This window comes from Opisthocomus hoazin, chromosome 4 (genome assembly GCF_030867145.1).
Source record: "Opisthocomus hoazin isolate bOpiHoa1 chromosome 4, bOpiHoa1.hap1, whole genome shotgun sequence".
NCBI classification, from domain to species: Eukaryota; Metazoa; Chordata; class Aves; order Opisthocomiformes; family Opisthocomidae; genus Opisthocomus; species Opisthocomus hoazin.
In genome coordinates, this window is record NC_134417.1 from 36,212,455 (window position 1) to 36,236,718 (window position 24,264).

At 41.0% G+C, this 24,264-nt stretch overlaps 1 protein-coding gene across 6 annotated transcripts in view; it reads right to left on the bottom strand.

Moving 5' to 3' along the window:
• HECW1 (HECT, C2 and WW domain containing E3 ubiquitin protein ligase 1) overlaps window positions 1-24,264 on the bottom strand; it is a 271,752-nt gene that overhangs the window by 162,309 nt on the left and 85,179 nt on the right. For all 6 annotated transcript variants that reach the window (XM_075418577.1, XM_075418574.1, XM_075418578.1 and 3 more), the window contains 2 exons: window positions 18,068-18,392; window positions 3,150-3,257 (listed from right to left, as the gene is read on the bottom strand). In XM_075418577.1, coding sequence (XP_075274692.1) covers window positions 3,150-3,257; window positions 18,068-18,392 — 433 coding nt within the window. The remainder of the gene's footprint in view (window positions 1-3,149; window positions 3,258-18,067; window positions 18,393-24,264) is intronic.

Sequence of the window (24,264 nt, forward strand, 5' to 3'; positions counted from 1 at the left end):
TCAGGCTATTGGCAAACTCACAAGCAACATTTATTTTGCACAAATACCACCAAAATATAAAAGCATGTTATGAAACTGTATTGCATTGTCATTGACTTAACACACAAAAAGCATTTTTTTAACCTAGTGAGATTTAATATACCTGAAAAAGTAACCATTGACAACTCAGACCAGGCAATCCACTGAGTATACTGTAAAAGTATAGCTTAGACAACAAAGAAGCATCCGAAATTGCAGAATTGTAGTATTATAAAAGTACGAGAAGTGCAGTTTAAAAATGGTTTTCCTTTGTGTTCTCCACTCCTGATACACTTCTACAAATCTCACAATATTGCTAGTTTCTTCTGTCTATAGCAGCAGCACATATACAATTTGTCCAGAGTAGTCCTCCAGGTTAATAGTTTCTGCCAGTAATTATTGTTACAGCTGCATCCTACAGCAGATTTCTGTTGTGATAATCTGCCACCACAAAGAAAATAACTTTCAGCCATTTTTCCTTTATTCACTCCTGTTCCAGGTCCCAGACCATTGCATGCAAATTACTATCTACAGTGATTAGATATCAGTATTCTATTAAGTACCTAAACAGTGGGTTTATATATAAAGACTGCAGGTTATATAAAGCATCGTATTTGCCTGTTAATCTTCAAAAACACAGAAAAGGAAGGATAACTAATTGGGGAATTAAGGCTTTTGCACAAAATACTCCCAAACATTATATACTCTTCCAGGTTCAAAATATAGGAAATGAGTAATCTTTCTATTTACTTGACCTCATTCCTAACACTTTTTTTCATATTAATGAGAATTTCACTGTCACAAATCAGCCAATCTTTAATACCTTTGATTTTTCACATTCCCTCATATAGCTCTTTACTAAAAAAAAAATCTTAAGCCCTTTTTGTCAAGTGGCTGGCTGGTCACAGAATAAGGGTAATTTACTTACATATGGTACAAAAACACCCCATGCAAAGTTCTAACTGTTGGCAAAAGAAAACCTTTGACTTCTGGTGTTGGACAGGATGGTCCCCATGGTCCCCCCATGAGACGACTATTTCACCTCACAGAATAGCACCACCAAAAATGTTAAACCTTTAAACATTTCAAGAACAGGAACCAAACCAGTCTGTGTGAGGTGCCTTAAGTTCTCAGGAAATTCTCTGTGCAAGGCTGATTCTCTATTTGGCCAGACTGTGATTTCCCCTTTATCATGGCTCCTGACAGCTATGACGGGCCAAACAGTGCAGCATATACCGTTAACGTTTTCTGAAGCACTGTGGGGTTGACGAATTGCCAGTATTGACTCATGCGGTGAACAGATACCAAGGTACAGGTAGTTACAGGAAAAGCAACAGCAGAAATTAAGGGCTGCCTTCACAAGTGAGCTCCTCTGTTTTATAGAGAGTTAATGCTATAATCAGCACGACTCCAATCAATAGCAAGTTCAGGGAAGTATAACATAATGCATAGAAGAACAATACAGATAACTTGAAAATAAATTACCATGCTACCTACTAACTGCCTTGACAACCACTAAATCGAAAGACTACCCATCTCAGGAAGTGCCTGGGGTACAGATTAACAGAAACTAAGAATACTCCAGCTAGAAGAGTCACTAACACTTGCTTACCTTTATACCCTCCTCAAGTCTACACTATTGGCCATTTTCGGAGACAGGACACTGGGTCAGGTTAACCTTGGACCAGCATGGCAATTCATATATCATGCCACCACTGAACATACCCTTATCCTGTCCTCCAGGTTCTCTTGGTTCTGTAGCGAATAGCAAGAAAAAGAAAATCTATTTCTCTGGTGAGTTTGATTTTGATGGCCAGTAGCTTTCAGATTCCTGCAAACGTCACCATATTGTGTGCTACACAACATAAAAGGAAGATATGACCTCTATCCAAGAACTAAGAGTCTGAAGGAAGGAGCTTTAGATCATCCTCTTTGGATAGAAAACACAAGAAGCTTTCAGACACTGCAGTTTTTAACATAACATTTTATATATGAAAGTACACCGTTTGGCAGTTGATAAGTCTCAGCAATGAGCAGAAACCCTGAAATGTGCCTTTAAACATAAAATTCACATACATAAACATTTTTCCCTGCTTTAACTTCCCACTTCAATAGTTAAGTGGCTCTAAGTATCTGCATGTGCTGCTATTTACTACTGCCTACTTGATTTTCTCCTATTTTAATTCTGGAAAGGGCAATGATTCATCCTTGATAGGTGCACTAGTACAGAATCTCAGTGCTGAGATTCATAACCTAACGATGGCACCATAACAAATTACCAAGAGGCTGCAACTCATCAAGCATGGGCTGCCCAACTACAGTGTAGCACAACTTGGTTTTAAAAACCAGTGAAGGATGGCTATGCTAAGTTGCATTTTCTTACAGTAGGACAAGTGAAAAACATACATGCAATCAATTAACAACAGCTACCATGTCTCAGCAAACAGGGACAACTTATTAAGCAGATGTAATTCATTGTGGAGTTGAGCCCTTAATGAAACGTGGCTGACCTGAAGAGGCTTTCTCTTAAGCATTTCTCACATTGCCTCTTTCTTCTCTGTTGTTGATTAGGCAGGAAAGCTACTGGCAGCCCAGTCCCACTTGCACCCTTCCTCAATACACCCAGATAACTAAGGCCTCTTCAAAACCCAGTTCTGGGATTTTATACCTCCTCCACAAACTTTTAACAGCTAAACAAAAGCATGATCAGTCTCACAGATTAGTAACCACAGATCATAGAAGTCGCTGCAAATTCGAGCCTGCTTTAAAGTTTAGATCCTGTAACACATTTCTGCCACAAAACTAGGATAACCAAAACCAGTGTTCTTATATATATGACAATTTCCCATAAATTTATTTTTCAAAACATAGAATATAGGCGACCTGTACATCCTGTAGACATTTCAGCAGCTCCCTTAAGTTGAGGACATTGTCCTGAAAAATTAACTCAACACTAGGAATTACAGACCATCAGCAATGCTTCGTACTGCAGAGATAACCTGTTTCTAGGACTGAGTATCTGTAAAATATCAGCATGTAGCATCCTCGCTGATACCAGAACAACTTAAGCAGTTAAATTATCTTTCTGCAGTCACTGAATTATACTGTAGCTGGATTGGAAAAATACTTACGTTCCACAAAGTAAGAGCTGGCATCAATCTTCCAGATAATCTGACCACGGTGAGAGCCATTAACGCCACGGTTCTTGTAGTCCAAAAAGTTTTCGGACAAGACCTCATCTATAAACAAAGAAAACAGTCTCATCAAGTGCCTTTTACAACAACATGCATAGCAGAGAGTCAGGCTAAAAATATGCCTTTGGCTTAACGTAGTAGAGCTGCTAGACAGCTTAGCATGACATGGTGAGAAGTTAGCTTTTTCACTCATTTGTGTTTTTAAGAGCAGCTCTTAAAAATTACAGCTCTTCCTGAAATGTAACTTTAAAAAATACATCCCTACAAAATTCTCATAAAATTAAAACATCTAGCTTAGCATGCATGAACCGCTACTTAATTAATCACCATTATCTAGTTGTGAGAGAGAATGGTGGCAAAAAATAATCACCCCCTTAGCACCAGCTCTTCCCTTAAAACCCCACAGAAAATAGTTACACGAAAGCATCTGTACTACGCTCACTCATGCCACAACAGGATATGGTTATTTCTTGCAGCGTACGGTGAAGGACATTTATTTTTCAAGAACGCCACTCCCTGGGTACCTTCACAGCTCTAGGCCTCCAAACCCAAATGCCTGAGAACAAAACACTGTCCTCTCGCTGTGTTTTGAGACACCTAGCAGCTGTCAGGCTACTAAGCTGATCTTTAGCAAAGTCAAGGAGTAATTTATAAAAATGAATAATCTCTAAAAAGGTACTGAAAACCAAGGCTGAGGAAGCAACCACCTTACAAGCACAGCAGTAACAGGTGAGTGGGCAGAGAGCCCGAGGAGTGGCCTTCTGGTTGTCCACACAAACTTTTAGTCTGCTTCCCAGTTTCATTTTAGACTGCTTCAACAACCTCTTTTCCAGACCCATCTGCAAGCCCAGCACAGTGTAGATGTGAGCAAACGCATCCCAGCCGCCAGGCAAGGGCCTGGTTCTTGACCCTCTTTTATCCAACTGCTTAAAAACCAGCCAGCAAGACCGTGCTGCAGCCCCAGGGCCACGCTCGCCAATGTACAATCTTACACCGAGCGTTCAAGCAAACAAAAACGCACATATTGTCACCGTACCAGGCCAGCACTTACAGTTTTGGTCATCACTAAATACAGTGTAAAAGTAGAGCAGACACGTTGCGGTATTTACAGCCTGTCAGAGGGGAACCGGGCTCACAGGCTGTGGCCTGCAGGAACCTAACATTGCCGCCAACTCGAGCAGCAACCCAGGATGGACCCGGCCACAGCCTCATTGCTCTGGCTTCAGGGGGATGAAATGGATTTCGCATCTGTGCCCTGCCAAAGCAAAAGTCCGCGATCTCTGCCTGCAGAGACCAGCCAGCAGCCTCCTGGATTATTTTCTCCCAGCAATAAAGACAGTTTTAGTTATAACAGAGATTTGTTCAAATGCACTTTAATCGACTCAACCTTGCTACAGAAACCATCCTGCGTGGGTGCTGAGACTTGGTTCTGAAGACAATTATATTAGTCACCCTAAAACCTGAAGAAAAATGTGAACCACTCAATCCAAGATTAAAATACATCAATTGCAAACACCACGAGACGCTGATTTAGTTATCACATAGCTCCACAAGAAAACAAAGATGAGGCCACACAAGAAGGGACACTGTGCCCGAGGACAGACCGATGGTGTGACCAACTACAGAGCAGAAGGGGCAGACCCATGGACAAAGCCAAAAAACTCAGACTAGCATATTGTCAATATATATATTCACACAAATCTTAAACAAAATTGAAGGGAACTACACTTTCACTGAAAGAATAAAGCAGCAAGCAGATGCCAAAGTTGTCCCGCTGGTTTTACATAGCTGTGCTCTCAAAGGAGGAAGGTAATCGGGCTACCAACACTGAACTCATTGGTGCCACTCTTTTGCAACAGAAATCCTTTTAAAGATGGTCATTAACAATTGCAATGGATAATTATAAATGGTAATGCTATCTACAATACATGTTCCTTTTGCTGACTTGCTAATTGTCTATTTTTTCTAGCTGTGTCTCATGCTCTGTATTGAAGTGGAAATCTTTTAGCACACTCACATAGAACAGCTCTGTGGTAACCCTTCAACAGTAAAATCCTCTAGTATGATTTCTGTTCTTCTGTACTTTATAGCTGGTTGTATCTTCTTTTAGACGCCAAATTATATATTAAAAAAGGGCAGATAAGTATACATCCATTGCACTCAGAGCTTTGCCTTACTAATGACTACCTTCAGTAAAGGACCATCCTGGGTACAGATTATCTAGAATTACCTACATCATTCTGTGGAATTAGAAACACTTATATACGCATGAGGGGGTTTAAACCAATGAATCGTCCCTTTCACTTCAGCAGAAGAAACACTTTATACTTAAAGGTGAGCGTATACTGAAACCTTGCACTGAGATAGAGCCTGGGAACTCTGCTCATCCCCTTGCCCTGAGAGGGCACAGAAAGCACGCCTCTGTTTCAGCACGCTGCTCCCTGGCTTCACTACTGGTGACATTTGTCATATTTAGTCTGCGCAAGCTGCTGGAAACGATCCAACACCTGCCATGTTATTAAGATGTATGGGTAACCACTGTTGCTCAAGACATATTGTTTATAAAATACCACACTTGCTTAAGCAGGCTTAGCTGAGCTAGACTGCACGGCCTTGCCTAGGAAACCGCCAGAGTTTAGTGGCACAAGAGATCCCAGAATCAAGTTTAAAATGCTGTGTTCATACATAGTGTCTGTGGGGGCCAGCTGGCACTTCTACTGCATCGGCAGTCATCTGCTTCCCGCAGCTGGCACAAAGGCAGCACGAACTCTGCGTCATGCAATTTCTAATTTGGCAGATATGTCAACATATGTCCATACCCAAGCTAAATCACACACCTATTGCAGGCTGAGCCAGAGGGGATGACTGCAGCAAGCCCTTTCCTCCTTTTTGTTGGAAACATGCAAGAAACCTGGAAAAGCAGGCTGAGAAAAAGGACCATTCTCCATCTGCATGCCCAAGGTAGAAAGCCCCCAAAAGGTAAGGGATTAAGCAAGCTGGTCTACGGTTACAGCTGACAGGTGAGACCATGGGAAAGCTGGAACAAGCTGCTCCCACCAAGCAGCATCTGCACACTGCCTCCAGCTGTGTAGACAAGAGACAGTGGTGTGTGGGAAGGACAGCGTCCAGAGCAAGAGGTCAGGTCGCAAAGCACTTCAGGGAAGGGACGCACACACAGAGCTAGTCATACACACAGAGTTTATGGACAGCAGCCACTGATGAAATACATGCTCACGCAGTAAAACGAGTATTTCAATGAGCTTATGGAGCTCTGCAACATACAAGTCACCCCAAGTAGGAGCAGCAGACCCTTTAAGTATAAACACATTTTTGTAAATAAAACATTTACAAATGTCATGGTTTAGAAATCCAGCATGTAGATCCTTCTCACAGCCAGATGTAGGCCCTGTCTCTGTCTTTCAAAAAGCTAGGTACTTCCCTCTTTCTAAAAAAACAAAAGATTTCCAGTAGAAATTTACATTAGTTGGATTTTTACACCAGACAAGTTTTAGTTCTAGAAAAATACATTCAAGTGCAAAACAAATATTTCAGTTTTTGAAGGTTTGTATTTTTGGAAGGTGAAAAATAAGAAAGAAATATCCCCTGGCAAGTTAAAAATAGCAGCAGTTGAAAGCGGTCAGAAGGTTTGAACGTACAAACCTTGAATGTGTGCCTGATCAACCTCTTTAAGTTGGCAGGTGATACTAGTCCAAGCATGCTGTTCCCTGAACACAGACACTACATATTAGCATGTTGACAAAGAAAATTGTGCATGTGAAATACATAGCTGTTTGGTGTACTACATATGGCATGAGTGTTGATAAATACACACACACACGTATCTATAAGTGAACAGACAGTATGGTACATTAAAGAGAAAGGGTATGTGCAAAGGAAAAATTTAATTTCATATTTCTCCTGACAATTCCTACAACAAAGGAACTGACCTTAAAAACATGTTGCATCTTAATTCCCAAAGGTAAATGGTGAAATGCTTCGTTTCACCTCCACAGAGAACAAAGAGCAGAGTTAATGTTGCTCCCTTTCATATATTTCAGCCAGCAGCTAATAGCTTTTGACATTTTTCCAATGAAGCATTGTAATGCATCTCTCCCTCCCTCTATTTTTTGAAATGTGATTAACCTTTAAACCAGCGTTCTGCTTAGCTGGCAATCCACTGCATAGCCTGGGTTTGGCTCCGCTGGGCCAAAAAGCAAATACTTTGCAATCCCTCTCAGATCTGCAGCTTCATTTCCTTGGATGGTAAACGTGTAACTAATTAAGAAAAGGGCCACGTAAGGGAGTATTTGAGATGTGCTTCCCCCTGAAGGCCAGCCTGTCCTGGAGCTGGAGACTGGGAGAGTGAGATCAGCTGAGATGGGGAGCCAGCTAGCCAGCAGACATTGCTCTCTGCCTCCCCTGCTCTGAGGCACGCAGAGGTCCCGGGTGCCTCTTGCTGGTGAGAAGGAAGGCAGCTGCAGAGCTGCACTGGGACAGGAGCAGCAGCAGTCAGACCTCCTGCATCTCACACGGTCCCTGGAGGAAAGGGAGAAGGTGATGCAGGACCAGGCAGTCGGGGCCCGAGCAGCAGCCAGAGGGGCCAAGGCACACCAGAGGCAAACGTTAGTAAGTGCTTTGGGAACCAGCAGCAGTTCTGACAGACTGCTTGTCCTCACAGAACCAGATACCTCCAAGCATAGCCTTCCGCTGCTAAAAATATTCCATGCTGTCACTTCCATGCTAAGTGATCCCAACATACTTCACAAGCACTATATATACAGAGAGATAAAGAACCATGGCCACCAAAGCAAGCTATCTTTCAGATGAAGGACAGTAACCGATAGACAAAAAGCCCACTGTTCTTCAGAGGAATTAGGGAAAATGTTGATAAACGCCATCCTTCAAATAGGTCTGTAAAAAAACGTAATGGGGACTTCAAGTGCTGTCAGTAGCCTACACTAAACAGACAGGATCTCTGTATTTGAAAGCTTGCCTGAAATTCCCACAGAAAAGCAAACAGATAGTCAATACATCTTCCTCAGGAGGACTGAAGGAGTTCAGATTACAAATAGCCAAGTGACCCTTTCAGTCAGTTTGATTTTAGTTAAGAGGAAGAAATGAAAATCCTACCCTTCTCAAACAGTACTTTGTTGATAAATGTGATCAGCCTATCTTTCCACATTCTCCAAGAATAACAACTACAAAATTTAGAATAACATGGGCTACCTTCAAAGAAGCAAATAACGAACATGAGACAGAAACACAACGTTTGACAAGTGCCTGAACTTGGTACAATATTCTAGTCTCTTACTCATCACTAAATTGATTTAGCACTACATACTACACCACTTGCTTTCTATAAACTTCATGCAATTATTGCATAAAAACAGAAGCTACACCTCGTGTCTTGATCCCTTTTATATAAATGCTGTACTACTGAAATTACAGAGACTTATATTCTTTAGCTGAACAAATTTGCTTTAGCTTCAAATTTAAGTGCTTTTAGTCAATACATATGTCTGTACTGTAATGACATATGAAGATAGTTAGCAAAATGCTTTTAAAAACTTCTTTCTGTACAAAGATGCCTAGCTGATTGATCTGTTTTGCAATTTGCATAGAAAGCTGCAGAAAAGGGACATTGTAAATCATAGAATGTCAATAAAAAATTTCACAAGATAATGCAAATGTAAGCCATGGATAAACTTGCTATTTCTGATGTTCATTCTCTTACCACCCAATTTACCACTTGAAGGAGAACACAAAATGATGACAACAGCCTCTACAATTCACAAGTGCAGCTTGTGGCCACTTCTATCCGGCTATGCCAGCGTTTCCTTTTGCAACTCTTTAGCAGTGTAAAACCTAGCCCTTGGAAGTTGTGTTTCCAGAGAGCTGTACAATACAGGTGGTCAGCATTCTGCAGGAGAGGAGCCATTAACAAGAAACATATGCAGAACAGCAATACCAGTTCCTTATTTACAAAGACACCACAGTAACAGTATCACAAATAATGGCTGTCATTATAGGAGTCAATAGGAACGTTTCCACTGACTTCAACAGCTACAGATACAACTCTCACATGGATCAAAATTTCACTGTTAATTCATTTGCCAATTTCTGCTGCAGACAATGAATATACTGCAATTTACAGCTAGCATCCCTCCTACAGCTTCATTGGGAGAAGAGTTCTGGCAAACAAGGGCCTAATCCTTCATTGGTACTGAAAGCTCAGTCCTTGACCTAAGAGCTATGCACGTGCCTTGTTTCAAGTACGTGGTTTCATTTTAGTCTCACAAAAATCAACTCCCTAACCAGTTAAAGAACAGTAAATTGGGAGGAAGAAAACGTGAACAATGAGTGGAAGACAGCAGTGAGAGGAATACACAGCAAGAGAAAGACCCAAGGAAAGCAGGGAGATAAGAGCATAAACTGTAATAGAACAGGGATAGAGTTGGCAAAGTTGCAACAATTCTTGGTCACTGAGGGCAGGAAGCATTGTCTTAAGTAAAACTGTTCCAGGCATACAGAAAGGCAAGTGTGGGACATTTAAAACCTGACTGACCTAATCTGAAGCAGAAAAAGTTACACATCAAATCCAAAGCATGCTTACCATCCACTCCCCAAATCAAGGAGCTAACTTTCAGCAAAACACTTTTACCTTCAGACATCTGACTGACTTTGAGCTATATATGACATTACTCTTTACCACTTCATTGACCTTCAAATTCCTGCTAGGAGAGATCATTTCAATCTTTTGTGACACCAATACCAACTACAAAAAAAAAAAAAAATCAAACAAGAAAAAACAAAAACACCACCATCACCACAGCCAAAGACCAAGACTGCCAATGACAGAGACCCTATTAAATCTTGGGGCTGGTATACCTACCGGTTTCCAGAAGGCTCTGGATGAACTGCAGATCCAGCCCTTCCTCACTGTCTTGTCCTCCTTACACTTGAGCTAACCATGCTGAGAGTCTGAGCTCTGTCACTTGCTGGACTTCCCTCTCCTTACCTGCAATTGTGGAACCTCTGGCTAGAAGTGAATCTGACAGCAGTAGGCCCTATTCTTCTACAGCATCCTTGAGGTGTTTGGGATCTGTGCTCAGCACAACCCATTACTCATCTATTTCTCTCCAGTAACACACACATCTGCTAAAAAGGTAGACAGAACGAGTAAAGCGAAGAGCTGGGCTGGGGCTCAGCAGTAACAGCTCGTGGGGGCTGAAAGACCAACAGCAAATGCCAGGTTGCAGTAGAACAGACACCTGTCTAGTAATGTTGGTGTTATTTGGCTCTACATACCCTTAGAAGTGTGATACTACCATAGTATCCAGATAGTTCTCATTGCTACTTCAGCTCCACCTGTCCCAGCTGCATACTTCTTCCCTAAAGGTCCAACCTTCCAGACTTTCTTCTTACTGCAGCAGATGGACCACATGCGGGTTTTAGCACAGCAACCACTACACTTCAGCTATGTATTGCACAAACTTCTCCACAATTAATGGCATCCAGCTTGCATACAGAACTGAATACAGGAGGTAGGAATCCAAAGTGGATCATGACTGCCTCAGTGCATACTGCGAAACTGAAGATGCACAATGTGTGGTGAGGTACAACATGGAAGAGTTTTATGTACTTGTTTTTAAAATAACAGCTCCCAAGTTCTCTCAGTCAGTAAAAGTCTCCCCATTGATTACAACACAATTTGGAAAACAAGGATAAGGAGAAGACAGTGAACCCATGAAACTGCTAGCAGATATTACGATAACAGATGCTGCAGACCCAAGGCAGTATAAAGACATCATATAAAAGGACATAGGAAGATTTGAAATGTGAACAAGGATGACACTTGCCCACGTTAACAACATTCATTAAATAATAGGGGGGAAATAATTTGCAGTATTTGAAAAATGGGCTTATAGCAATTTTGAAAGACATAGCAGCAGACAGCAAATTAGACACATTTATGATCTGATATAGCAACAAAAAAACCAAACCCAAACAACTCAGTTGTGTGCACTGAAGCACCACAATGTAAAGAATCTCTTAAGAATCTTGAGTGATTTTCTCTGAAAAATGAGATTCAATTATAAGCTTATTACAAAGTAGAAAATCTACAGTGAAGAAAAAACAGTCTTTAGGGCTGGAGAGATCAATGGATGAGAAAGGCTACATAAGCCAAATGCATACACAGTCATTACAGTAGTTGCAATGGGCAGCATGGAAGTAATCAAATGTTACGAAAAGCATGTTTAAGTGTTATGAACACTATGGAGTGGGAATAACTGTGTTTGGTTTCGAAAACTAGGAAGAGACAGGCATATGCTGAACCTTCAAAAACCACATAGCTAGCCTGACAGCCTCTACAGCATAAGCCTTTCTGCTTTAACATTTACCCTGTCAAGAGTTTTACCTTTGTGCTGTGATTGATTCTACCCAGTCAGTGGTGTGAACACGTAGCATGGGCTATGCTTCTTTTGGAGGATTGAAGCCAAAACACAGCTTTTGGTGCACCAGTATCTCCCACCAACCAGTTTCTTCAAAAATACTTTAGTGAGTGACCTTTACTGGCTTCATTATCAGCCTGAGCTAAGTAGTGACATGGGCCCTCCTTGCACAGCACAGAAGCTGTTTTCTCCACAGGCATAAGGACCCTGGAAATCACTGGGAAGGCATGCGACTGCTGTACTCCCCCCGTCTGCATTATTTCTCTCTCCCGATACCTTGGATGACAGCTGAAGTGGAAAATTCTTTTCTGCCCATTCACCTAGAAAGAGGTTTATAATACCATAGTGACATTTTATGGAGAAATACTATATGAAAATGGGAATCCTCTGGCATACAGTAAACGCTTCTACTGCATATTAAAGATATCCAAGGGAAATAACCAGCAACCTACAGGCTTCTTTACCATGACTTCCCTGAAAGACCACAAAGCATACCACCACTGCACTAACCCCTCTAGAGAAGGTTTTTGGTGCATCACTACTAAATGTGAACACCACACAAATGGCAGAGGTGAACCTGGGAAGCATTGAAAGGGAAAATGGGCCAGAAGCCACATGTGTTGGGAATATTCAGAGACCCTTGCACTTCAACATTGACTGGAACTAGGAAATTCAAAAAGTGACACAGCCTGATAAACAGAAGTCACTGTCACTGGATCCAGGAGCAGCCAGGCAAACATGAGCCAGATGGAAACAAAGAACTGATATCACTGCACTACTACATCTGCCAAGGCCTATGATACCTAATACCCTCTCCGTCCAGCATTTGTGCAGGCTCTCTATTGGGTTTTTTTATGACAGGTTTGCTCCCCTGACACTTACTGTTCCCAAAATGCCACAGCCACAATCCCCAGCCTGGTGAGAGAACCAGCTACAAGATGACCTACTGAGGAGAAGCCCCAAGACTACAGCGAGGTTCTCTTCCAAAGGCCATAAAAGAACTGCGAAGCTGGGTAACCCCAGGACACAACAGATTCAAACACCAACAAAATTCGGTCTAAGCAAGCACTTCATGAAGAGTTTTGTTTTTACAGATGGCTATATCTGCAGAGAGGTGGAGCAACCACCCAAATGCAGAGAGAGCCTGGATCAGGGATTAGAGCTGTAACACAGGGACCTGCAACCCCCAGCCTTATATGCACGTTACTGTTTCTAACATTTTCCATCTCTGCCGGCAACACGTTACACTTTCTGCTTGTATGCATAGGACATTTCGTAAAATAGCTGTACAAACAAGTTCTGATCCAAGTCTGACAGCAGCAAAAATATAGCTCTTTCCACTTTCCTTCGTGGGCAATACAGAAACACAAGGCCCTCTAGGCCCAAAATCAATCATTTATTTAAACACTTTTCAGTTTAAGTGTCTGCTAATCAATAGCTTTAAAAATTTGATTTGTCAGATTATGACGAATTGTCTTTTTAGGACAGAAATAACGCCAAAGGCTAAAACAGCAGGAAAACATGCCGGTTTAAAGCTAAACTTCAGTCACTAATTAGGTCAAGACATTCCTACTTATATAAATTTGAGAACTACTCTGTCAAAAGCCACAGACAGCAAGTTGGACCCTACAAGATGTGTGTATGAAGCAGCTTTCAATAAATAGCCTTTAATAATGTTTTGCTATCTCATAAGGAAATGTTGAAAGAAAAAACCCTACTGTATATGGGTAAGAAGAGTGTAATGTTAGCCCTGATAAATTCCTCAACATCAGCGTGCAGACACTTGAGCAAGCAACTCTTTCAAAAATCTGGTTTAAACATTTCTTATTAGCTGCTCTACATCAGATATGGAATTGACAGAAGTGAAATCCCATAGCAGTTAAACACTACTGCAGTAATTATAAGATAGCTCTTTATCTAGAGGCAGCTGCCAGCGGTCCATATTAATTTATGTAAGGGGCTTCATACTGTAGCAAACAGTAATAGTAAATGAGATAAAGAAAAAACTTTGAGGTAAATAAAGGCAAATATTCCATCTGTCTCACAGTAGCCACTAAATGAGAATTCTTTTTTAAAAGTACACAAACAAGCTACCTTCCTTACTCAAAACTTTTTGTTTCACTTTTTTCCAATGTGCACTTTCTTTACACACTGCATTTCTGCAAAGAAAACTCAAATTGCAGAGATTTTTAAACAGCAACAGGGCTGTGTTACACTTGAATTTCTCAGAGAGCTCAGAGCGTTTACATGTATTTTTGACTGTGGATATGTTTCTGAAATACCACTGTTGTGGTATTTCCACACTGTGGATGTTTTTAACACTCTAGTTTGAGAGAAGACAAATGCACATCTCTGGTGAGTTGTTACAGAATTTAGATGTTCCCCTCCATAGCTCAGAGCTGAACTATAGGATATACAAGGGGAAGCTAGAACATCTCTAGAGTTCAAGCTTAACAGGAATGAAGTGTAATTCCTACTCCTGAAGGCACAACACCCAGAAAGGCTTGTTCTTCCAATTCCATATTTTTTATCATCTTACCACAGCTGATCTTCAAATGCACTGAAGTAATAACATATGTAGTTTAACAGAGTCAACATTTACTATTCTCCCTTCAGCTAAGGAGTTTTTCTATGGCCCTTCATCAGAGGTGTGCATGGATGTTTTCATGCAGCTACAGGGTGGATACACTCTATATTATTTTTTGCCATGACACACAACCACTTTTTTTTTTTTTTCACACAAAATTTTACAAGAGATCAACTGGTTGCCTAAACCATTTCCTCAGACCATAAGCAAAAGTTACCTAATAACCAATTCTAAGAGTAGCTTTTACCTGCTTCTGCAAAGACTGTTTTCCAGTTGGCCATCCTTAGGAATGTGCAAGAGGAGAAGAACAGGTATCTTTTGATAGAGAGCTGTGGTCCTTCACATGAGCAGCAGTCAGAATTTCCCTGTAGGGGGGATCCCCCCTCCACTCTTCTTTCAGGCTACTTTAACCTTTGAATAGCATCCCAAAATGCCCTACGGTATCAAAACACGAGCTACACGATTTTTGCTCTTTTTCTTTTGGAAGTCTTTTGCACCATCTATGTTTCTCCAGACTTGGAACACCTTTGTTCTGAAGCCTGCAGTTTATTGAGTATCATAAAAATTCTAGTGACAGCAGCAGCAGTGAGAGCAGACTAACTTCCACATGTTTCAAAACCAATACTCATATAAAATTATTTGGAGAAATTTCCTAGACAACTACAGTGGTAACGATTAAACCCCTCCAAGGTGAGAAGTGCCTTCTATTCTACTTTTGTATAGCCCCTTCCTGGGATGCCCAGGACCTCCCACAATACAAATTAGAAATAACAACTCTAATGTTCCTGCACTGAGCCCACAGAAAATCCAAAACACACTGCCCAATACCCCAGTGACAAATAATTTCTCGTTGTTCGCACTGCAATATGAATGTATTACCACATTCAAACCTTTCAGCTCAAATTTCACCAATCCAGTCACAAAAAGGACTGGGCTGTATCCACAAGCTGGCTTTGAGACGAACGCTGGAGTGACCAGCAGCAATGCAATAGTTAACAGTGTTGCCACGCAAGTAATAATAATAGGCTTCAACACTAATCCGCTTCTGAGCAGACTGGGAAAAGCTCATCGTTTCTTTGGTTCTCTTGTTCCAGTCTGGCTGCTAATTCAAAACATAGTCCTGTATCAGTTTACATTGTGAAGGTCGTACCCACAAGGCCAGGAACATTTCATCTCTAAATAGGAATGCATGCTCGGAAAAATCTGTGCAAAGGCACACAGAAATCTAAGCAATTAGGATGTCTGGATCTCTCACTCCTATGGAGTGGTCTCAAACACTGAATACAGGACATATCAACATTTTCAGGTGAGCAGCATACTTTTGGAATGACCCTTCCAATTGTCCCCACCAGACCGTGTGGTGATCTTCGGGCACATGAACTCGATTCTGTCCTAGTGAAGCTAAACTGAAAGGGGTAATACAGTGACTCAGGTGCATTCAGTCTGTCAGACTGAGACTGCTTTAAAGTCAAGCCCTCAAAAACATGTTCAGCAGCTGTTTGCTTCTACAGACCCATACCTACTGGTTCCCCCCACCATGTTAATGTAGATGTAGCCATAGTGCCAGTCACCTTCCTGGACTCCAAGTGTTCTCCATGTCAAACAAAAAAGCCAAGTGATTTTCACAGTCTCCCATTGCTCTTTAAGGGAACCAAAACACCAAATCTCACCTGACATTAGGTTTTGAGAGGGGAGGAGAGGGAAAAGAAAAAAGGAACAAGGAGTGCTGCTGTCTGCTATTTCCTGAGTTAATTCAGACTGAGAACCTGAGAGGCTGGAGACAAAACACCTTCAAAGACACCAAGGGTCAGCTGTTGGTTTCTTGGGGGCTGGAGACTCTGTTCATTTCTCCTTTTGCAGCAGTGCTTCCTCGGAACAAGCCATTGACTGTTGCCATTAACACCAGGCAAGCAGGTGCCATTAACACCAGGCCAAGGGATCCACTTCACAATTTGTACTTCTAATTTACTGGGGTGTCCGGAGCAACACCTTGTTTGATAAAATAAATTAAGCAAGAGTAGCAAGGCGGATTTCTCCCTCCCAGGTAATCCTCCATGTATTAAGGTTACCTATAAAAAAAAAGTCAGGATGTGTCTTTACAGCCCTTGATACAATATCTAAGCTATGAAATCTGGCTGAATTAGTTCAATGCACAACAGCTCTGTGGACATCATTGACTGCAGACCACCAGAAGGAATGCTTTGTCTCCTTTTTCTGAAGCAATACAGTCCTTTACAAGCTGCCTCTGCTACTACAGAATAAGCTTAGAGTATTTCTTAGTGCCTAGTACTGGGGGCTGCTGTGTCTTCTCCTCTGTTCCAGTAAAACATTCAACTGCAAGCTTAACTGTAAACACAAGTAATTCTGTTCAGGCCAAATCAGATTGCTTTCATAGCATCTGTTTTAAATCCAGTTTCTGGGGTTTTTTCCCCAAAAAAGATTTTAAATTTCAGAAGCCTACTTTTATTTTCCAAGCAGGGTATTTTATGACGTTACTCACAGGAACAAGTACTGCAGCCTGGCTTACTGTAATCCCCACTCCTTTCTCTGCATGTCCTAAACAGCCATCCTCATGTCCCAGTCTCCCCAATACCCTTAACTCATTTTCCATTGCCTCACACTATGCCACCAGGGTTCCTCTACAGGCTCAGACTTCCCATCCAGTAGCTTCTCACATCCTCTATGTCACCAATATGTGTGTTCCCACCACCCTCAGCACATGATGCCACCAAGCCTTCTGGTTTTATCCATTAAAGTTCTTCAGTAACACCTTAGCTCCTTACAATGTCCCCCTCAGACTGCTCCAAAAGTCTAACTCACAACATCAGATGATTTACCTGGTTTTGGTTTCCTATCTGGACAAGATGAAACAGTGCTATCAGAACTAAAATACCTGCTCAGTACTAAGCACATTTAATCCAAACAGATAAGGGCAGCATTTTATCAACATTTCCTTTTATGAGGGCATCAATTTAAGTCTGCCATCTTTACCAAGCCACTGGTTTTCAAGAAACATTTAGAACTTCACATTCTTAAGATCTCTTTAATCCATATAGGAACGTGGGTGAAATTGATCCCACCACGTTTGAAACTTGCCAGAGAACAAAGTTAACAGACCCATCCAGGCAGCAGGACTATTTCCATAGGAACCAAACCAGGTTAAAACAATGCTAGTTTTACACTGAAATGAAGCAATTGGGTAAAAACTCCACCAAATCAATTTCTTATTAGTCTCACATGGGACTGAATTTACTAGATGTAGATGACAAAAACATGGTAACACACATGGCCAGATACAGCTTCCAACACACAAAAAAACGCAAAATCTTCTGGGACAACTCCAGACTGCCTCAAGTCTGTAATTATTGTTCATATTCAAAATACCCTTTGGCTGTACAGAAAAAGTCATTCTGTTTCACGGGGTTTTTAAATGATTCATATTCTTGACTTGTAAAACCTCTCATCTGTCACATTACTCCAGGACTCACAAGAGGAAACTCTGAAAGTATTCTGCTGTTTTTATGCAGGAGGTATTTTCCCAAAATCCAAATGGCTTTAAAATTAAAATACCTTGAAGTTTCAAGAAACTGTCAGCAGAAACCCTTCTTATATTGCTCCTGAAGAAAAAGTCTAGGCCAGGACTGCAACCAGCAAAATTGAGGAGCAGAAGAAATCTTGTAAAACTAAACCTACTTGAAGACTACACTCAGTGGAGCTGTATCAGCTCATTGTTACCATTATCCCGTATTACCTTAATGCTTACAAGTAAAAAAAGCAGCAAGAAACCCAAAAGGGAAGGGGTATCTGAGACTTACCTATGAGATACATGCCAATCCAGTCCCCTGCATCCACTTCCTCCTTTATATCCCAGTATATCACTAGGTCCTGGGAATGCCCGATAGAATAGTAGGAGCTGCTGACCATCAGGGTAGACCGGCTGTCTGAAGTGACAAGGTCTGTGTCACTGGTAGACCTAGGAATGGTGACCGTCTCATGGGAATTGTTCCTGATGTCCATGTTATGGAACTGGTCGGGGTTATAGCTGTATCTCAGAGGCTCTTTGCACCGGCGCCGGTTTTGTGAGTTCCTAGATGGAGATGCCATGGCTGCCAGGCCCAGGAACCTGTTTTGGTACAGATTCTGCAAAGAAAAAAGAAAGGGTAGTATTTACAATATTATTATTTTTTCAGTGATGTCAGAGCTCAGGAAAAATAGTACCTCAGAATGAGAAAGTAGCAGCTCTTCTTCCATTTAGTATTGCAAAAGAGGCATGAAAAGATGTAGCAGGAAACACAGTGCTAACTCCTACTCCGTAATTCTTACCATGAAAACAAGTGCAAGAGCAAGCCTTGCACCATTCAGCCCCAGCTGGCAGCATGTGAGGAAATTAATAGCAGGTGGCTTCCCCCGCATTAACACACGCATCCAGACACAAATGTTGCAACTATCAAACTGCCAGAGAGCCATTCTCTCAACATCAGGAGATAGCCTTTCTGCTTTTGATGCCCAGAGTTAAGTCTTCTCCCCAGTAATCTTCCTTACATCTGTAGATGGATCGTTCTTAAAGCGCAGTCGCCCCAGAGACCGTATCCTGTCTGGAGAGACTGGTTAGCAACAAGTAAGAGCTCTTCCTCCCCGCTGGAGATCTGAAGAGTGAGAGTCACAAAAACAGAGTTATCCCTATTACCAAAATAGAGATGTCTTCACTGAAGTGTAAATAAAAGGTAAGTGTTGCAGCATCTCTCAGAGTACCCCCGATAGCTTCCAGTGCTGTTGCTCTGCTCCGTTTCTTTTTGCAGTAGACACATACTATGCACACATGCTCTAGTAGGAATTTGGGAATGCACCGGAATGGGAATTAAGGAGGTTACTGCAGAGCAGTTATCTTAGCAGTTGAAAAAAATATTTAAATTCCAACCTACCCTTCTTCCTCAAGGCAAGTTAAGTGACTTGTATGAAACACCTCATGGTGCACGAGTTAGGAGCTCTTGTGAGCTGGCAGATGAACAATGCTTAAGTTATGACTCGGGTTAATTTTGGTGTGAAGACATATCCTGTTACTGGTCAAAATGCTGGTTATTCCTTACTTATGTGCTGTTTGTTTTTTCCATTTTCCTCCCCAGCTTTCCCTCTTCTGTCTCTGCAGATCTGCTATTTCAATCACTCAGCTTTTCATTATTCATTAGCCTTCCATTACCCGTCTGTTGCCAACCCTGCCGTCAAACCCGTTATATACAAAACCAGACCAGTTTCCAGTATGCTATGAAATGCTTTTCACACGATCAGAAGTCATATCATCCTTCTGAACTCAAATTAAGCAGAAGAAAAGTCACAGCTCCTTTGTCCAGCCAAGCAGTTATTTAACCCTGGCTTTATTAAGGCTATGGTAGCATAAAAGAACAATATGTCCTAAAAAAATGAAATATTTTTTTATTAATACCAGTTTTTGTGGAATAATTAAGACACCTGTTACTGGGCCTTCGGATTCTGCTGCACGAAAACTGTACAGAGAGCAAGAAAACTCAGCTGGTATGTTTGTATCCCTAGAATTAGCTGTCACTTTGCAGACTCTGTCCTGTAACACTCACAATACAATGACCCAAATCCTCGCCCATAGCATTAAACAGGGTTTATAGCAAAAATAGCTCCAGTGGGAATGCCACACCTTATAGTAAGTGTCAGCAAAATTGAATTCAATAATACAAAAGGCTACACTAGAAGTACAGGAATAGAAAAAGGATGAAAGTATGTGGGGGAGCAAAATACATGGTGTTGTATTTGCTACACATCTAATCATGTCTTTCCTGTTTCTTTTCTAACAGTTTATCACTGTTTGAAAAGAGTTCACTTCATAGTATAAAGACCAATATTCCCTGTAAGCAGAAAATGCTTTAAAAAAAAAAAAATAATGCAACAAAAAAAAAAATCAAAAACAGGATCTCACATGCTGTGAACATTTTCCAATCTGGGAAGCACTTGTGGGCATGCATGACTACCAGGCACTAGACAGTAATTTAAAATCAATGGGAGTTTCTACTACTTAAAGACAGCATTTACTGTCACAACAGTACCCAAGACAGCTACTATGGGTTTTATAGTGGTTAAGATCGCAACGTGAAGAACCTCAAGCCCACTCTTCTGGTTTAGTCTGTATCATTAATATGGGTTGCTTCGCTCACGGCGTGCTACCCAAAAGCTACTCCAGTTCAAAGGCAGACATTTTATTTCTGGTGACAAATTACTCCAGGGAGCAGTGGTTCTGCAGATACTTTCATTTTTCAATGTTAGTGGACACAGAATGTTAATTAACTGCATACTTTCAAATTAAATTAGACTTAAAACATTGATTTTTTTTTTCAGCTTTAGTATAACTTTAAGCAGTTCTGATGAAAATGGTATATTCATCATTATGTTTTAATTCTGTAAGTTTTCATTTTCCTGTACATTAATGCCAGCGGAGCAAATGGCATTATCTAAAAACAACCCAGAAGGCCGCATTCTCCAGAAATCTGCATCTCCCATATTTCCAGCATCAATTCTACATAAATACATTTGTCTGCAAGAATGAAAATCTCCAAACTGAAAAAATCCCAAACAAATAGGAAAACAGTCACACATAATTATCTGGATTAAATAACAGCATCTAAATACAAGCATGGCTGTATGAATAAGTAGAAAAGAGGTTAGGAAAAATAGTTACTCCACACTTTACTACCATCTTTGCGTGTTTTCCATGCAGCTATCTAAAGCACACACACAGTCCCCAAGCCCTAGTGATAGTGTCTCAGCCATAGTGAGACAGCTTAAAAAGAATGCAAAGACCTGCTTCCACAAGGCATAGCAAGCAATCTGATCCATCATAGATACTTACTTTAGAAAAAAAGAATTTTTTAGGGGCTTGACATTAGTATTTATTTTCTCTCTATCCCTTTGCAGAGATGTGTACACTAGGCACACGAAGCTATGCTCTCATTTCTAATACGCAGTGTAAATCCAAGCAAGAGCTACTAACAGCCAAGTGTTGACCGAACAGCACTACAGATCAAGCTTGGTTGTCAATAAAAACAAGTCCCTCTGGTTCCTGACTGCTTCTACAGTCACTCTTTCCAGGGGTGTTTCCACCCATGGACTGCGTACTAAATGACCCCAGGCTTCTCTTTCCCACCCACTTCCCTCACCACCACTTGTATGACAGTTAACAGTGAGGGAAGCCTTTACTGATCAGGGCATCTAAGCATTTAAAAGGAAAGGTGTTCTCTCTCCTCACACCTTTCAAGCTTTTTCTCTCAGATTATGATTTTGCCCTAAAAGGGCCCATCTTACCACACTTAACATCACATATATGATATGCTCAACATGTGAGCTCAAGCTTGTCTTAAGTTGAAGGTGCCAATACTGTGTTGATGACTGATACACTGCTTGGTCATTTCTTATCTCTGAACTTATCTATGACAGGAGGACTGATGTGACAGCGACGTACAATATTTCAGTTATATCAGGGATAGTCCAGTTGCTTTAGTTTGACAGATGAAGTAGCAGATGTAAAGGTCTTCGCTTTTACATTCCTCTTTTGGATATACATAACATATAATACAACACACAATTTTCAGTTACTGTATAGTGGAGATCTTAAATTAGCATCTTGTCAAGAAATGCAAATATCACTGCTGTTAGAAAACACATAGGTTTTCTACTGCTATCAGCTACTCTAGCATAAATGAGCATTCACTCCAATAAATCTAGTAATTAAATTTTTTTTACATCAGAAACAGCCCTTTCATGTACAGATAACTATGGCAACAAGTATTTAGCTACAAAATATTAGCATGCTGACCAAAGCTAACTAAAGGGCCATTTTTCCCCTGTCACTGGCACTCCCTCCAATTTTCATAAAGTTCTGGAAAGCTCTGTCTCTGAACATCTACCAGCCACATAAAAGTCCTACTCAACATGAGATTTATTTTTTTTTAGGATTATCTGTGGGCAGAATTTGCCTCTTATTTACATCACTTAATGATGTCCATCTAATGAAAAACAAACATCAGAAAAATTGATTTAGGGTATTTTGTAGTCATTCAGATGTCTGCAAGCATCATTGCAACCAGAATTTCAAGGGCAAGTACCAAGAAAGACAGTGAGATAGCTTTGTATGACAAGAAAAATTTATTGATATTATAGGCAAATCAGATGTGGATTGCTCCACCAGAGATGAAGATTCTTCTCAGAAGCTTTTAGCCTTCATTTGCAAGCCTCATATGTTTTGTAAAAGACAAGGAGCGAAGAGAGATTAAAAAAAATAGGGTATCCTAGTGAAAGCGGTAAGTTATGACAGCAAGAGTCTTCTGACCAGCTTTCAGAAAGGTAAGATAATGTATATCAACAAGGATATTGTAACTAACAGAAATATAAAGCAGTAATGGTCTGTATGAAAGGTTTAATTGCCTGGACAAGAGACAGCATTAAGAGATTTAAAAAAAAAACCAAAAAAAACCAGAAAAGTAGCCACAGTCTAGGTGTGAATACCCAGAGCAAAATCCTGAAGCTGGACCAGAAAGACAAGCAGGAAAGCAGCAGTACTTGTAGTCATCAAATGGGGATGTGATGGGACTCAGCAAGCAGGCAGACCTTCAACTTGAAGATGAGCATACCCAAAGGGCTCTCAGTATGTAAAACTGTTTTATTAGAGCATAAATTAGAACCAGGTAAGTTCTGAAATACAGGAAACTCAGGTCTGTTAGGTGGAAAAGTAAAAAACCTGGGTGAAAACAAAAAGATAGAAGCATGAATCTCATAGCTGCTCCTTACAGAGCAAGACTTTCCCCCTCCAGGCTCGCTCTCTATGCAGCAGTGTGAAGTCCTTCCTCAGAGCAAACTCTCCTGATCTTCACAGCCCTGCAGACTTGTTGCGGTATCTGCTCCCCATTCTTCCTAGCAACCTTCTCATCTCTTCTCACGCTGCAGGGCCTGCTGCTCTCTTTCTCTTCCCCATCTGCTCCCCCCCATAGCTGGAGGGTCCCTTAGTTGCCACCACGCAGCAGCTTTCAGGGAAAGTACACTCTCCCTCTGTCGAACTCAGAGCCAAGAAAAGGTAAAGTAACACAGATTTCCTTCTTTTTCCCTAGGGACAGTCCTCATAACACAGCACATGATGCCTGCACAGCAAATTGTCCACTAAGAAATTTGCATTTTCCATCACTGCAGGTACAGTACAAGTGGCTATATAAAACGCAAGCCAATGCAGGGGTAAGAAGAAATACAGTTTAAAAAGTAAGCTATAATCAAGGTTACGGTTTCACGTATCATCATAACTGCCCTCTACCAGCCTACTCCCAGCTATCACAACTACTTAAGTGTTTTTCATCACATTAGAAAAAATCCCTTTGGACATTTGAATTTAGGAAGAATTGTTAGTATAACTCTTTGCACAAAAACTATTTTTAAAACATAGCTTTTATACAGCCAAATCCAGTAAACAAGCCTTGCAGTGGAGCTGTACGAAGTCTTCTCCAAACAGTTCAGCACCTGACTTGCTAAAACACGAAAAATCAAACTTGGGAATGGAGACTTATGAAGCCAAGTATTTAGAGAGCATGGAGAAATTTGCAGGACTGGGCCATTTGAGATGCACAAGAGCTCCAAAGGAACCATTTAGTAGCACAACGGAGTCACAGGCTTCCATCATCTACCAACACCCTTTTCCCTGCAAGATATTACAGAGCATACAGATGAAACCACTGCTCTTGGCAAGACTGAAACAAAGGTTGCAAATGCTCAAGGGATAGATGATAATAACACTAAAGAACTTTAAGTGCATTTGTCTCAATATTGCACATCTATGGCACAATATATATTTATGCCTATAATAAACACTAATCGGAAATCAAAGCCATTATACATCAGCAATAGGGCAAATGGACGTTATTAGGTAGTTCACTTTTCCATTTCCCAACCTTTGGGTGTTTCCAGTCTAGCTGTACTGCTACGTTAATGTATCCTCTTACATTTAACTTCG